This window comes from Gracilinanus agilis, chromosome 2 (assembly GCF_016433145.1).
Source record: "Gracilinanus agilis isolate LMUSP501 chromosome 2, AgileGrace, whole genome shotgun sequence".
NCBI lineage: Eukaryota > Metazoa > Chordata > Mammalia > Didelphimorphia > Didelphidae > Gracilinanus > Gracilinanus agilis.
In genome coordinates this window covers 218487324-218504022 of record NC_058131.1, presented here as the reverse complement: position 1 = coordinate 218504022, position 16699 = coordinate 218487324, and the positions used below count along the sequence as shown (strand labels likewise).

The 16699-nt window shown below is 37.2% G+C and overlaps 1 protein-coding gene across 3 annotated transcripts in view; it reads left to right on the top strand.

The window, feature by feature from the left end:
- Positions 1-3718: 3718 nt before the first annotated feature.
- The window catches only part of CENPN (centromere protein N), a 35301-nt gene continuing 22320 nt past the window's right edge, over positions 3719-16699 (top strand). For 2 of the 3 annotated variants that reach the window (XM_044660963.1, XM_044660961.1), the window contains exons 1-5: positions 3719-3889; positions 4453-4498; positions 6846-6905; positions 9375-9454; positions 15845-16021. In XM_044660963.1, the coding sequence (XP_044516898.1) occupies positions 3719-3889; positions 4453-4498; positions 6846-6905; positions 9375-9454; positions 15845-16021 (534 nt within the window). The remainder of the gene's footprint in view (positions 3890-4452; positions 4499-6845; positions 6906-9374; positions 9455-15844; positions 16022-16699) is intronic. The other variant, XM_044660962.1, reaches the window with a different exon arrangement.

The window sequence follows — 16699 nt, the reverse complement described above, 5'->3', positions numbered from 1 at the left end:
CAAGGCCCTGCCTCTCCTTTGCCTCCTCTTTGACTTTTGCTACTGTTCTGGTCTCCTCTGAGATATATTAGACTCTGGGAATGTAAGAGTAAAAATGGCACCCTTTTGATTCAAGGAAACTTAGATGAAGATGGCAATATGATCCAAAAAAGTATAATAATAATAATAATAATAACTAACATTTGCATAGCTCTTTAAAGTTTGCAAAGTGCCCTGTATATATTTTATCCTTAATTTATCTATCAATTGAAGCAAGTTAAATGGTGCAGCAAATGGAGCTTTGGGCCAGGAGACTGTAGACCTGAGTTAAAATTCAGCCTCTGACATTAGCTGTATGATCTTGGGGAAGTCATTTGATGTCATCCTCAGTTTCCTCAGCTGTAAAATGGGGATAATAATAGAACCTACCTCCCAGGGTTGTTGCCTATGGTCACACTGCTAGGAATGTTTAAGATCTGATTTGAATCCAGGACCTCCTGTCTCTGGTCCTGGTTCTCAATCCACTGAGCCACCTAGCTGCCTCCAAGACAAGTGTTTTTACATTATGTCAAAGAATGTGCCATTTTTGGAGCTGGATCTTCTTTATCTCATATTCCTGTCTAAGATATTTGAGTAAGGAGATTAAATCTTCATTTTGTTGCATAATTTCTAATCACAGGAACACAAATGAAAGAAACAAAGTCTCCAAGCCAAAAGGAAATAGATTTATTGAGAGAGGACCAGTCTCACAATAAAGCTAGACTCTGGTCAAGACCAGAGACCTTGAGCCTTTTGAGATGGCCTTCTTTATACCCAAAAGACTAGCACAACTTATATACCATTTAAAAAATAATCAGGATAAAAATCATTCATGACACCAGACATTAGATGTTGAGAGTTTGGGGACATATTAAGTGACTGCCTAAACACTCCGGCTCCATGTCACAACAGGAGATGATGTATACAGGATGGTGTAGGAGTGCTAAACCCTACTCCATCAGAAAAGACCTTCATGTGTCTAAGATGACATATACCAGGATGGGGGGGAGGTACTAAGCTCAACTGGAGTTAAAAGACAATCATGTTATTAAGGATGAATAATGTTCAGAAGGCTAGGTTACAAGTTCAAGACCATATTCACTAAATGCTAAGTAACAATGATTGGCTAAAAATTGAGTCCTATGCTAACAATAATTAATTATATTAAAGCAGTTATGTACTTAATTCAAACCTTAAAACTTATACTAAAATAATCATAAAAACACTACTAAACTCATAACGAGTATTATGTTATTGATATCATCATTTAATTATCCTAGAATTACAATTATGATTAATTAAAGACTACTGTTAACATTAAAAATCTAATCATCATAAAAGGGGGTAGGGGATTTCTCACAATTTTAGGAAGATCATTTTGGTAGTTATTTGAAGGCTAGATTGGAGAGTTTAGATAAGGCCCTTGGCCTCTAAGAGTATATATTGAGGAAGAAGGAAAGAAGAAAATAAGCATTTAAATTCCTGATCAAAAATATACTAAATACCATGCTAAGTGGTAGAGATATAAAAGCAAATATCAGTCAAGGAGTATACATGTTAAAAAAAGATAAGACAACGTGTTTGAATACTTACAAAATATATTAAAGTAGATAGAAAGTAATTTGATAGGGGAAGGCACTAGCAGCTGGGGGGGGGACTAAAAAATGCCTCTTTAGAAGATGGGACTTAAGCTGAATTGTAAAGCAAACCAAGGAAAACAGGAAGCAGAATTGGAGAAGGAGGAGATTTCAGGAATGGGGGAGACAGCCAGTGCAAAATCATGGAAATGAGTATATCATGTGAAGACCTGCAAGTAGACCTGAGTAGTTTGATTGTAGAGGGGAATAAAATGTAAGGAAATTGGGAAGTTAGAATGGAAAGGCAAGGTTATGAAGAGCTTTAATGCCAATAGAGTTCATAGAGGGAGCCCCTAGATCTTATTGAGAGGAATGAGCATAGTAATTTATTAAGACCTACATCTTAGAAAAATCGCCTTTGCAACTAATTGGAGTTTGGATTGGAATAGGGAGAGACTTGAGGCAAAGGGACCAATAAAGGCTGTTGTAATTGTCTAGGCCAGAGATATGGAAGGCCTGAATTAAGATTGTGACTATGAAGATAGAGAGAGAGGACACCTGAACCCATGGGAGATCATTAAAATATACATAAGGATTCTTAACCTAGGGTCTGTGAACTTATTAAAAAATACTTTTAACTCTTTTAATGTAATTTATTTCCTTTGTAATCCTATATATTTTGTTTTGTGCATTTAAAAACGTTCTGAGAAGTTCATAAGTTTCACCAGATTGCCAAAGGGGTCCATTGCTGTAGAGGGAGAAGACCCAGGATACACCCATGGTTAGTGGATATTATGGAGGATGAGGAGTCAGCAGATTAGGAGGAGAACCAGGAGATAACAGTGCCATGAAAACCTAAAAAGGAGCAAATCAAGGAGGAAAAGATAATTAGTAGTGGGAAAGGAGAAATCAAGAAGGATGAGGACTTAAAAAATATTTGGCAATTCAGACTATCAGTGATTTTGGTGTAGTTTTAGTTGAATGATGAGATGAGGCATAATTTGAAAGTTTAGAAAGTAGACAGATGGGAGAGACATGGGTATGTGTGTAGGCAGTTGGGAAGGAGACAGAAGGTAGCTAAGATTCGGTATCATCAGAAGGGAACCAAGTCTTAAGTGAGTACTTGAAGATGGAAAGAATTAGAAAATGTTTAAAATGGAAGCAAGTTTGTTCATTATAGAGCAGGCATTCTAGGGACCACATCGTAGATAGCTGAGCAGATTTGGAGGGGGATGTTCTTGGGGGTATGGGAGTGAGGGATAGAGCAGTGGGGAACAAGGATAACAAGGCTTCTATATTGACAGCAAAAGGTTCCGCATCACTGGAACAGAGAGCATATGGAGGGAGGGTGGGAGTATGCTGCTATTGAGGACTGAGTCCAGGCAGAATATCAGTGTTTGGTGAAAAGTTCTTTTTGGGAAGCATGTGATTAGGCTGTTAAGATTCTCCCTCCAGATTCATCCTCACGACAGGATGTAGTGTTGTATCCTGGGCAGCCTGTCTTATAGCGGGCAGGAGAAGTTAGAAATATGGTTTGAGAATGTATATGGAGGTACCTGAATGAGGTGTGGCAGGGAAAAGGTGACTAGGATGGGGCTGCACTGGATGAAGACTATCCTTAGGGAAGAGATCAAAGGAAATTAATTTAAAGGATCTCAAAAGACTTATTTAGATATATCTTTATACTTTGTAGCAGTTGATGCCTAGGTAGATAATGACATGGAGCTCAAGCATTAGTCCAATTAGAGACTTTGTTGCCTGACGAACCTAGCAGATTCACTTCAATCCAACAAACATTATTCTGAGAACTTTGTCATTTTTCTGGAAGAATTATGTTCACTGAGGAAAACTTTAAGTATTGGAGTGTTTATACTTTATTCAGGTTTTGTATTCTTTCATATTCTTTCACATATGCAACTGAGAGCAAAGTAAGTAATACGATGGTGGGATAAAATGTCTAGAGATTCTTTGAGTGAAAGCAGATGTTTAGGAGTGAACCCAGAAGATCAGAGGCAAAATAATTGCATATAAAAAAGTCCATATTATGTAATCCTTTTTAAATCTTGTTTTATAGATGTTTTGCTAATAGTTGCTATTTTTTTTTCCTTTGAAATGTCAGGGGGATGGATGAGATTGTTGCTGAGTTTATCAGGAGGACTATCCTGAAAATCCCCGTTGCTAATATATTGAAAATTCTGAAAATATGGAACTTTCTCCCAGAAAGTCAACTGGAGACCATAAAACTTCGCCAGAACAAGGAAAGCCTTTCTCAGGAAGTGGTTGAGCTTTGTCAGGTAATAATTATTAGCTGATATTATTAGCACTGTGGAGACATAGGGGAGATAAAGGGAATGATGCAAAAACAAACAAAAAAAACTTTAAAAATAATGTTCCTGGTATTAACAAAAGACAGTAATGGAGCCAAGAAGAGAATAATTCACGAATATCACAATGAAATCTATATGTAAATATATATGTTCATGATACTTTGTTACTATAATAAGGCTGCAAATTAAAAGTATCAGCCACTTTGTGGAGATTTGGAAGTTGCTAAGGCTTTTTTTATGTGAATACATCATTTTAACCTATTTAATTATGTCTCTCTTTACCAAATGATGTAAATACATATAATCAAAATATTAAAGCAGTGGGTAGGAATTAAGTTGTTGGGAGAGAGGTTGAAAAAAAATAGGTATATTGGGCATGAGAGAGTAGTTAACGGAGCAAAAAGAAGGCTTAGAGACCCAGTGGAGAGTAAAATAAATATCAATAATTTATTAAGATCTAATTCATGTGCTGTGAATGAGAAAATCAAATCTGACCCTATTTTCTCCAAATTTTCTAATTTGTCTTTTAGAAGAAACGTGCAAGTTTAAAAGAAGCTGCAATTTTAGACATAATTTGTAAGTTACATGGATTTCTTTTTTTTTTTTTTTAAACTCTTATTTTCTATCTTGGTAACAACTCTTAAGACAGAAGGGCAAGGGCTAGGCAAATGAAGTTAAGTGACTTGCCCAGGGTCACACAGCTCAGAAATGTCTGAGGTCATCCCTGAACTCAGGTCCTTTGCACTTCAGGTCTAGTGCTCTATCCAGTGTGCTACCTTGTTGTCCCAGGTAGATGGATTTCAAAAACTTGTTTGTGTTCTAAATTTATCCATTTGAAATCTGTTGCCTTATTAAATCAGGAATTTAAAAATATTTTTTGTTATTAGCTAGCATTTATGTAGAGCTTTAAGGATTGCAAAGTGCTTTACTAATATCACATTTTATCCTCTCAACAACCCAAGGGGTAGTTATTACTACCCTGATTTTACAGATGAGGAAACTGAAGGCAGACAGCAATTAAATGACTGTTGAAGGTCACAAAACTAGTGAGTATCTGAGGCCAAAATTTGAACTTGAGTTTTCCTGACCCCAAATCGAACTTTCTTTCCTTGAGGCATCTAGCTGCCTCTAGTTGGTACTATATTCTTTACTAAATACTATTCTGGTTGTTAGTATTTTCCCCAAGAATTTGTTCTTGGTTATCATCATGGATCTTAATACTTCTGGTGACTATATTTTTCCATCATTGACCTACACTGAATATTTCCTCCTTCAATAGGTACTTAGAAGGGAGCCAGCTAGTACAATGGATAAAATGTGAAGTCCAAGTCAGTAAATCCTACCTCAGACACTTGCTTGTATGTGACCTTGGGCAAGTCACTTAGATATTGCTCTCAGCCTTAGCTTCCTCTTCTATAAAATGGCAATGGTTATAGGATTTACCTTACAAGATTGTTGTGTAAATCAAATCAGATAGCATATGTAAAGTGCTTTGCAAATTTCATACAAATGCTTACCATTATTATTTTATCTTAGGAAGGACCTGACTTGGGCCCAGCTGATGAGTTAGGTTTGAGATGGAAACTTAATGAGACACTTGTAATCCATCTATCAGTTAACAAAAGGAGGTTTATTTATGCATAGTAGAGAAAGGGCATTTAGAGCTGGGAAAGCATATTCATTGGGCATAAATCATTGATTCAGCTGGGCAGAGTGTCGATGCTCACTGGTGGTTTAAAGCCTCAGAGAGGGGCCATTGGCTTTTCTGCTCTGGTAAGCTGGAAGTTTCATCAGCAACTCAAATCTTATTCCCTTGAACCAATTAAGTCTTGAAACTTTAAATATCTTTTAGGGAAAACTTAGCTTAACTTTCATGGAGTAGGGCTTTGGGAAAAACAAAAGAAGAGTCCTTAGGCAAATCACTCTTGAGACCATTTATTTTTACTTTATTGAGTTTGAAAGAGCTTGATAATTTGATTTGTCACTCTATAATCTTAAATTAAGTGGGCCTAGTAAAAGCAGATACTTATAACTACAAGTAATAGCTAATGAAAGGAATTAGAAAAACTGTAAGAAACAGATGAGATTTTATAAAGGGGGGGGCGGGAAATTGGGGTCTTTTTATTCCATGAGGAAACTTCCCTACCCTAAAAACTCACCATCTGAGGGTATCACTACTTTAGTACGTCAAATAACAACAAATGTTTTTTTGATGACTCAGTTATAATTTTTTAAAAGGCAAGGTATTGATTAATGTTCTCTTTCTAAGAAAGCAGGAAAATGTGTAATCTATCTTAGAAGAAGTTTCCTAATATATAGTTTTAAAAAAGTTTCTTAAACTGATCATCTTTATCTGGAAGACTCAGTTATCTGAAATAACTTAACTCCTAGTACCATTAGATAAATGAGTTATTACCGTTTTTGCTATAATTTTGAGTATGATGTAGGCCTGCTATTTTTAAAAAGTTCCAAAAAACGATGTGAAAATAGAATAAATAACATATTTATTTGACACTTTAAATTTGCTTTCCTCACAACAACCTGAACTAGAAGTCTTCTTCTTTTGTTTGAAGAGGAAATGTGACTTAGTCAAGGCCTCTCCTCTCCAGTGTTTGAGTGAGGTCTTGAACTAGCTTTTCCAACTCTTAAGACCAGTATTTTGAGATTTTTAAGAATAAACAGAAATACTTTGTCATAGGAAATAATTTTTCCATATTCTTTTTAATAACTCATAAGAGTTTTAAAGTAATCTCTATAGAATACATCTTCAGGAAAGACCAATATGCATAACAAATTATGTACAATTTATTTTATGAACTATTATTATTATTATTTTCTCTAAATTCTTTCAGAAACATTGAGTATTTAGGACCAAATACTTTCAGACTTGATTCAAATGTTTTCACTTTCTTCCCCCTTTCAGATCATCAAACTTGCCCAAACAGGAAAATATGGACTGTTTATGAAATGAATAAAATCCCAGGTATGTGATATTGCAAACCTAGACTGAACAATTGTAATTGATATGTTGGGTGTTTAAAATTAAGGGGCAGCTGGGTAGCTCAGTGGATTGAGAGTCAGGCCTAGAGATGGGAGGTCCTAGGTTCAAAGTCAGCCTCAAACACTTCCCAGCTGTGTGACCCTGGGCAAGTCACTTGACCCCTGTTGCCCACTGTTACCAATCTTCCACCTATGAGCCAATACACAGAAGTTAGGGTTAAAAAAAAAAATTAGACTGCATATTCCTCAGAAATGTGTGTTCTCAAAATTAACTAATCACCTCTTTGTAGAGAGATAAATGAATACAAAGGTACATGGCAGTAATTTGATAATAATAGTGTTTGTGTAATTTGTTAGATATGGTTAGCTCATAGGTTCTTTGTGAAGTTATTTAGTGAGGCAGAAGCCTGTCCTTGTTGAATAAAGTATAAATTAGTAGCCCATTCTGACTCACACAAAAAGAGATTTATAACCTAAAATGAACTAATTGGGAGAGGGGCAGTCAAAAGAAGGATAGAACCAAGAAGGTCACCAGAACCTGAAGTGGGTTGGAGGGTTCTCTGTGAGGTAGAAAAGGCCATGAGATTTATTGGAAGGTAAAGCCTGGGGCCTGATGGGGTAGAATGGAGGGGTCTGGTGTGAAGGTGATTCTCATTTAGCCAGGCACAAGCATATCTGGCTAACTTCCATCTCTGATTGTTGTAGGCAATACACAAGATACTGGGGATTTGGCTGGCAAATAAGGAAATTTCTGGATTATGATAAGAAGGGAATTCCTGTCTAAATAGGAATGCTATTATTCTAAGCACTGGGTAGATGTGGTGCGTGTACATGTACGTGTATGTATACATGTATGTGTACTTGTGTATATACACACACACACATAGAAAGCAGATAATCTCAGGGTGAAGGTTTTAACAGCTGAGGGAACTAGAAAAGAACTCAGGGAGTGGTGGCACTTCAGCCAACTGTTGAAGGAAACCAAGAACTCCAAGAGGTAGAAATTGTGGGTACATTCCAGGTATCAGAGTAGACAGTAAAAAAGATGCTTTTAATCAGGAGATCACATGTCATTTATGAGATAGGGCAAAAAAAAAAAAAACAATTTTGTTGGACCCAAAAAGCACACAAAGGAGAGTAATGTATGTAATAAGTTTATATTTTAACCTAGAGGTCATAGGAACCCACTGGAGCCAATCAGCTGAGGGTTTGACGCAGTCAGGCCTGTGTTTTGTGACAGTCACATTGATGGCTTTAGGGAAGATGGATTGGATGAGGGGGAAGACTTGATTCAGAGAGTCCAATGGGGCTATTGGAATGTGCAATTTGAGAAGTAATGAAGGAACTAGAGTGGTGGCTTGTGAGTGGAGAGTGTACAGGGAATGTACCCGAGAGATGCTGTGGAGGTAAAAACTGTTGGATATATGGCACGAGGGAGAGTGAATGGTGGTCATCTTGACACCCCCCCCACACACACACACACACAAAATAGGGAAGTTTGAGAGAAGGGAAAGATTGTGAGTTCTCTTTTGGACATGTGAGTTTGAGATGTCTGCAGGACCTCCACTTCAAAATGACCAATAGGTAGTTGTTAATATACAATTAGAACTTAGGAGTGAGGCAATAGGTCTGGATATATAGATCTGATAGGAGCAGCCAGGTGGCACAATTGGTAGGTAAAGTACCCGGCCTGGAGTCAGGAAGACCCGAGTTCAAATCTGGTCTCAGGCACTTCTTTTTTAAACCCTTACCTTCCATCTTAGAATCAATGCTGTGTATCAATTCCAGGGCAGAGAATAATAGTAAGAGCTAGGCAGTTAGGGTTAAGTGAATAGCCCAGGACCTCACAGCTAGGAAGTGTCTGAGGTCAGATTTGAACCCAGGACCTCCTGTCTCTCAATCTACTGATTCACCTAGCTGCCCTTCAGACACTTGTTAACTGGATGAATCTAGCAAGTCACTTAATCCTTTTTGCCTCCGTTTCCTCATCTGTAAAATGAGCTGGAGAAGGAAATGGCAACGCATTCCAGGATCTTTGCCAAGAAAACCCCAAATGAGGTTGTGAAGAATCAGATATGACAGAACAACATGTAGATCTAATAATCATCTGTGGAGAACTAAAACTCAGAGAAGTTTACACCAAATGAAAGAGTATAAAAGAAAAAAGAAAAGAAAAAGTTGTAGGATGCACTTACAGGTAAAGGGCATGACATGGATGCTGATTCAGCAAAAGGAGACCGAGTAGAAAAGGTCTATAATTAGAGGATACCCTCAGGAGCTATTTCATGAAATCCAGAGAGGACAGCAAAGCCAGAAGGAGAATGTAGTTCTCAGTGTCAGCTGCTGTTGGGAGAGAGGTCCAGAAGACTGGGATCTCTGGCTCTGCCCAACAGTCATTCTCTTCTCTCACACTTTGTGGCTGTGCCATTCTTTTCTTTTGTTACTTTGACAGGTGAAGAGGTTGTTGACCTTTCTGATATGGAAGAATTTAAAGATTCTTTTAAGAAAATTCTTCAAAGAGCTTTAAGAAATGTAAGTGATATTAATAAATATATTTATTCCATTTGGAGGATATGTATGCCCTTATATTTTATTCATTCTTTGTCATAAAGATTGGTAATACATCTCAGTTGCCATGTTGTACTATCTTACCAAACAGATGTCTTTAGTTGAAGGTCTTCATTCCATTCTATCTTCTACTTCTAATTGTGCTATCATCATTTTTCCTTAATTCATTGCCCCTTTAGAATCATCTGCTATCTGTACTGTAAGATTAAAAATTAATATCTAAAATACCCCAAGTATTATTTTTTATAAGATTTAGTAATAATAACTTGAAGCAAAGGAAAAGTAGCCTCAGTAAAAGAGATTCCCAGACTGCATAGCTGGGAGAGAGCTCTCTGAGGGCAGGATTTCCAGCAAATTTATTTCCCAAAATGTAAGGATGCCAAGAGAGGATATAACTTAAAGGGATGCTGGGTAATTTAGTTCAGGTGTATCAAATTTCTATTTACACAGTATACATTATTGGAATCTTAGTTCTTCTAAATTCCTCTAGATGCCTTCTTTTTTTTTCTACCACATAAAGAAAAATATTTTTCCTCCATTTCAAAAAAACTTTGACCTATATATGCCATAACTAAATTTGTTGAGATAATATTTCTAAAATATTCTGGCTTTTCTTTTTAAACACCAGCTCTTGGGGGCAGCTGGGTAGCTCAGTGGATTGAGTCAGGCTCAGAGATGGGAGATTCTATGTTCAAATTTGGTGTCAGACATTTCCCAGCTGTGTGACCCTGGGCAAGTCACTTAACCCCCATTGCCTAGCCCTTACCACACTTCTGCTTTGGAACCAATACACAGTTTTGATTCTAAGATGGAAGGTAAGGGTTTAAAAAAATTTAAAAAAAAATACCAGCTCTTGTCAAAAAACACGCTATACATATTTCAAGAACTGAAGGAATTGAGGCGGCTACTCCTCCTTGATTAGAAGTGGGGCAGCCAAACAACAAATGTCTCCTTTATAAATATCCTAAGTGGCATTAAAGACTTACACAGACACCCATCCATATTGTTAGTAGTACAATTGGCTACTTCCTGAGAGTCTTTTATTAAATTGAACCCACATGACTAATTGATCATCCAGTCCTCCAAAAGAAAGGTAAGTCAGCTGACATGTTTCTACTGAAATCTCTACATAGCAGTGATATCTCTACAGAGTCTCCTCTTGTACATTCTCAGTTAAAAATAGATATGATGGGTAGAAATAATTCTCTTGGACTCTAGACAAAGTTAATCATTTGCATTACCTGCTTCTCTTTTTCCATGTCTTTGTCCCTTTTTGGTCATGTTCCTTTTAGGCACTTTGTGTCTAGAATGTTAGAACTGGAAGAGATTTTTGGAGATTGTCTAGGCCAGTCCTCTCATTTTAGATATGAAGACACTGAAGCCAAGATAAACCCTAAATCAGTGGAAGGGTGAAAATGGCTGGGGGGAAAGGGAAAGGAAGAGAACAAGCATTATTAGTGCCTGCTCTGTGACAGACACTGGGCTTAGTGCATCTCATTTGATCTTCACAGGACTGGTCTTCCTGACTATTTCACCACCTAGATGCCTCAGCTGGTAGAGGCAGGATAAAAACAGGCCTGGCTCTAAGTGAGATAGTCTTCTGTTCTCTAGTCAAAGCAGGAAGGGCTTTAGCCCAAGTCCTTTAAACTTAACTGATATTTTATACTTTACTGTGAATGGGGCTTACTTATTGGGCTATATTTCTTGGACATATACAAATTTGTGCTTCTTATATGGACTTACCCTTTAGATCCATCTTTATTTTTTCTCCTGTTAAAAGTTTTTAGGTTAGCAACTTGTAGGCAGTTACAGGGTGGGAAATGGCCTTTCTGTTGCCCTAAAATCAAACTAACACCACTTTTTTGGTTGGCTCCGACAATAAACCACTTTCCTTTTTTAAATGATTTGAGGTGAGGGGTGAGAAAGAAGTTAGAAAGGTTAATCTCTGGTTTCTTCTCCCAAAGTGACCAGTTCAACAATCCAAGAAATATTTATTAAGTGACTACTATATAGATGACTATGATGGAGAATTTGGATATGACTTCAGCACTTTCTGAAGAACCTTCCATGTTTCCATGGAGAAATGTAGGCTCCAATTTAACTGCGAAAAGCCTTTCCCTGGACCTGAAACTCTCTTGTTCACTAACCCTACCTGTACCCTAGTAATATTAGACACCAGCGATTTCATGCCTGATTTTATTGTGCCCTCTCCCATTTAATTACTTCTGGCTTGGACCTGCCCTTAAAAGTTGATGATCATGTCATTATCCTTTATGTGAAATATCCTTAGCTGTCTACTCTAGAGTTTGAGACCACAAGGAATAATGGCTATTAGGAGTTAGATCCAGGGCCTTTGTTTTTTTTTTAACCTTGTGGGTTTGTGATTTGGGCTAACTATGTGTTTTAGAGAAAATTATATTGATTCACATTATAAATATTAGAGAATCTATAAAGAAATTAAAAAGTTAAAATTGGTTTGACTATTAAAACTACTTATATGAATTGCTTGCTTTTTATGCCTAATATGAGTGTACTATAAAAATAACTTTACATCATTAAATGTAGCAGATTAGCTTGTAAGTTTTTAAGTTGAGTATAGCACTAAATTCTAAAATTATTTATCAAGGCTTGATCTTCCACTTGCATACATTATCTTACTTTGATCTTATAGTAGCCCTCTGAGGAAGGCCCAACAGATGGTATTTTCTCCATTTTACTTACAAGGAAGCTGAGGTTCAGAAAAATGCTTTGCCCAAAGTCACCTAGCATGTGAGTGGCAGAAGATCAGACTTCTGATGTAATACTTTGCCCCACTATACTGTGTAGCATGGTTATCTTCTCATAGCTTTAAAAAAATTATTGGTCAACAATATAAGTATCTCCATATGAAGGGAGGGAAAAGTCTGCTTATTTGGTGAATTAGTCAGTTGTCTGTACTCTACAACTCTAATCTGTACCTATTATGTGAAAAGTGTTTCTGCTACAAATTTTGTAGTGAATTTAAAATGCTGAATACATGTTATTTCTTTGAGAAAAAGTATTTTAAATCTATATTCTGTTCCTTTTGTCACAGCTAAGTAGAAACTAATTTTTGCTATAGAAAAATTTAAGTAAGAAGGTGGTTGGATTAGATGACCTCTAAAATCCCAACTCTTGTCTAGCTCTCAAAACAATTACACTATTGTTCCCTACATTGATCCTATAATTATGATATGGTAGGACAAATCTACTTAGTTCATTGAAAAAGGCTCCAAATTTAAAGTTGAAGAATATGGGTTCATATCCTTGCCTTATTTTATTTAATTATTTCTATAATGTTACACAATTCAATATAACGAGAATTTACTAAGAATCCACTGTGAACAAAACATTAAGGGCAAAAGAACAAAAATGAAAAATAGTTCCCTCTCCCAAGAACTGGGAGAATACAAATATGTAAAGATAAATAAATGCAAGGTAATATGAAGAAGAAAAGAACTATAATAACTGGATCAGGAAAGGCATAGGAGTTGGCAGAAAAGTTAAATCTTAAATGAAGATAGGCACTCTAAGACTGAGAGTGTAAGAAGGAAAATTTAGGTATTTATAGATATATATTAAAATATGTGGCCACCAGGAATCAACAATTCAGGTTGATTCCGTAATTAAATCAGACCCAAGTCAGCATTGGGTTGAAGAGTTTATTTACAGTCTGGTAGGTAAAAAGTAGGAATAAAGAGAAAAAGGGAGAGGCCAGTCCAGGCTGGACTGAGAGAGAAGAAGGTTATAAAGCTTAATAAATGAAGCTGTAAGCCACAAGGCCCAATAGCCAGATAGGTAGAGTTTAGAATTGGCCCAGCTAGGCCAAGGAAGTCAGCCTAACTTACCCACGTGACAATATAGAGTGTAAGCTGTCTGTGGTCTCAGGAGATGCTTCTGCTCCCAGTTCCAGATGGCAACTGCCCCCACAGGAAGTTCACTCACTTACTTAAAGAGAACGTGTCTTTCATCACTTCCTGTGGTCCACCTCTAATTCAAATGGACAAATGGCAGTTTCTACATTGATTTGGACTGCCCAAAGGGCAGTCCCTTATTCTTGATTTGTTACTTATTGTCACGTGTGGGTAACTCATCTCCCCTCCCCACTAAGGGAGGTTAGGGTGACATCATTAGCACGCCTGGGTTGAGTAGAATTTTGACTATTAATGGGCTGGAGCTAATTCTATTTACACAATTCCCCCTGATGATCATATTGGGTGCCTAGTCACCCCAAGTGATCATGTTACACAAACATCTTATACTCACAAAGGTCTTCTAACTACAATAGTTAGAGATAAGAGGGAAGTGGAAAAGAGAGAAAGCAAAACCAATGTTTTGCTAAGCGCGTTTGACAAGAAACCAATTGGGGGCAGTCCCCTATTGGTATATCATGTACAATTAAAGTAGCTGTTCAAAACCCATCAGTCCATTCATTAGTACCCAAAGTTCATTCTGGATCACTTGATGCAACAACCCCATCAGTTCAATCAATTGCAACCCAAAGTTCATTCTGGATCTCTTGATTAAACGTAGGTTCTTCAGGCATCTCTCTGCATACAGTTCATTCTCTGGATTAAGGAATCAGCAAGTTTTCTTTCCCTGAGAATTTTTCTCAAACAAAACCAAAAATTAAATCTTGGATATAATAAAAATACGATTAATCTTGGATTTTATAAAAATACAATCCCCCCTGATATGGGTATTTAGAAAGAAATACCCAGATCAGCTCAATATATACAGTTGAGTCATGGGGTTGTATGAGTAAATTCAAAAGAAAAAAAAGAAAGAAAAAATATAAAAATCAAATAGAAGAAAATTGAAGCTTTTGAAAAAGAAAGGCATTAAAATCAAAATATCAAAAGTTATGTACATAAAAATTTTTTGAAGGAAGCAAAATAAAATTATAACAGGCCCTTGTATTAGGGTCTAATCAATTATAATTTCCATCCTACTAGTCTGTAGGATACAATGCAGTAAAACTGCACTTACCCATTTGCAGCTAAGACTACAGGAAGTTGCCATTCTATAAGAGAGAAAAAAGGACCAGAGTTATATGCAAGGGAAGACTAGACAATTAGGGTTAAGTGACATGCCCGGAGCCATACAGGTAGTATCTGAGGCCACATTTGAACCTAGGACCTCCCATCTCTAGGCCTAATTCTCTGACTACTGAGCCACCTATCTGCCCTATAAGAACATAGATTCTTAACCTGGAGTCCTTTTGCTGGAGCTAGGGTGGAGAAGGATCTGTGGACAGATTTCAGGGAGTTCTTGAATTTGGGTGGGGAAAAAAAATTACATCTTTCAACTGTGGTTTTTTTAAAAAATTTCTCTATGAAGGGGTCCATAAGTTTTGCCAGATTTTCTAAAGTGGGCCATTAGGGGCAGCTAGGTGATTCAGTGGAAAAAGCACTGGGTCTGGAATCAGGAAGACCTGAATTTAAATCAAGCCTTAGACACTTAACGAGCTGTGTGACCCTAGGCAAGTCACTTAACCTTTGTATGCTCATTTATAATAATGGGAATGAGCATCTATCTCACAAGGTTGTTGTAAGGATCAAATGGAATAAAGCCCTTAACATAATTCCTGTCACACAGTAAACTCTTAATAAATGCTTATTCCCTTTCTTTTTTTCCCATCACACAAAAGTTAAGAACTCCTGTTCAAAATAAATATATGAAAAAACTTGTGAGAATAGAGAGATGGCTTGGTGGATTGAGAGCTAGGCTTAAATACAGGAGATCCTGGGTTCAAATCTGTTCTTAGACACTTCCTAGTTGTGTGACCCTGGGCAAGTCATGAATCCCCATTGCCTAGTTCTTACCACTCTTCTGCCTTAGAACCAATATACAGTATTGATTCTAAGAGGGAAGGTGAGGATTTTTGAAAAAGAAAAGTGTTGTCATGGCCATCATCATCATCATCATCATGTTATTTCTTTTTTTTTTTTTTTAATTTTTTTAAATTTTAAACCCTTAACTTCTGTGTATTGACTTATAGGTGGAAGATTGGTAAGGGTAGGCAATGGGGGTCAAGTGACTTGCCCAGGGTCACACAGCTGTGAAGTGTCTGAGGCCGGATTTGAACCTAGGACTTCCTGTCTCTAGGCCTGGCTCTCAATCCACTGAGCTACCCAGCTGCCCCCATCATCATGTTATTTCTAAAGATTCCCCAGACACTGGGATGACTTGTGGTAGTCAAGCTAATGTCCTTGGAAAAGAGAAGAAACTAACATTGAGTTTTAGTTTGCCCAAAAGCGTTAATCATCTTCTAGAAAATGCTATTGTAACCAATTGAATGATATTTAATAAAACATTTAAAATTTTTTTAATAAGGTGCATATCAGCTTCAGAGACAGTGAGGATAATTCAGTGTGGATTCGAATTGCCTGGGGAACACCTCACATGAAGCCAAACCAGTACAAAACTACCTACGTGGTCTATCATTCGCAGACTCCTTTTGTCTTCGTCTCTCACTGCCGTATCAAGAGGTACATTCCAGTGCTCTGTCAGGTATGGCCTGGCTTCCCAAGTGAAGGCTTTGCATCCTCCTTCTTTGAAGGTCTGCGGTACAGCAGGGCACGTGGCTGCAGACACCGATGATTCTGTGCTACAAACAAGTGATAATCGTGGCATCCCCACTGTTCAGCACCTGCTTTGTCTCCTAGCAGCCTGCCCAGGTGTGACTGTACCAGATTACCTTGTCAGCTACTCCTGCCCAGTACCTGGCCTTTGCCATTCTGGATTGTACTTCAGTGAGCCTTTATGGCTAAACTGCATTGGGTTCACAAGCACAATTTTCTTTCAGATTTTTAACTAGAAATAAGCACTTCAAGTACTATCATTTCTATTTTACATATAGTTTTTCAGGCAGTGTTTTAGCAAGGATCATGTTATTGATTTCACTTTGTCAGAGGATCTTAAGTTTAAGTGTCGAGGCTGGTTATGCGAATTTGCACTGTTTTTTTCTGTTATACTCTTCTAATTACATTGTCCCTAAATTGGGTATGAGAGGCTATTGTGCAATAGCTTAGAAATGGACACTTTCTTCAACGCTACTCTCATAAAACAAATTATTATTGCAAGTGTCAGACATGTTCATTCTAGTTCAAGCAGTTGATGTTCTATAAGAGTGTTAATTAGCTATTTTTGAGTATTATCAGTGGTTCACATTTCTCTAATGCTTTAAGG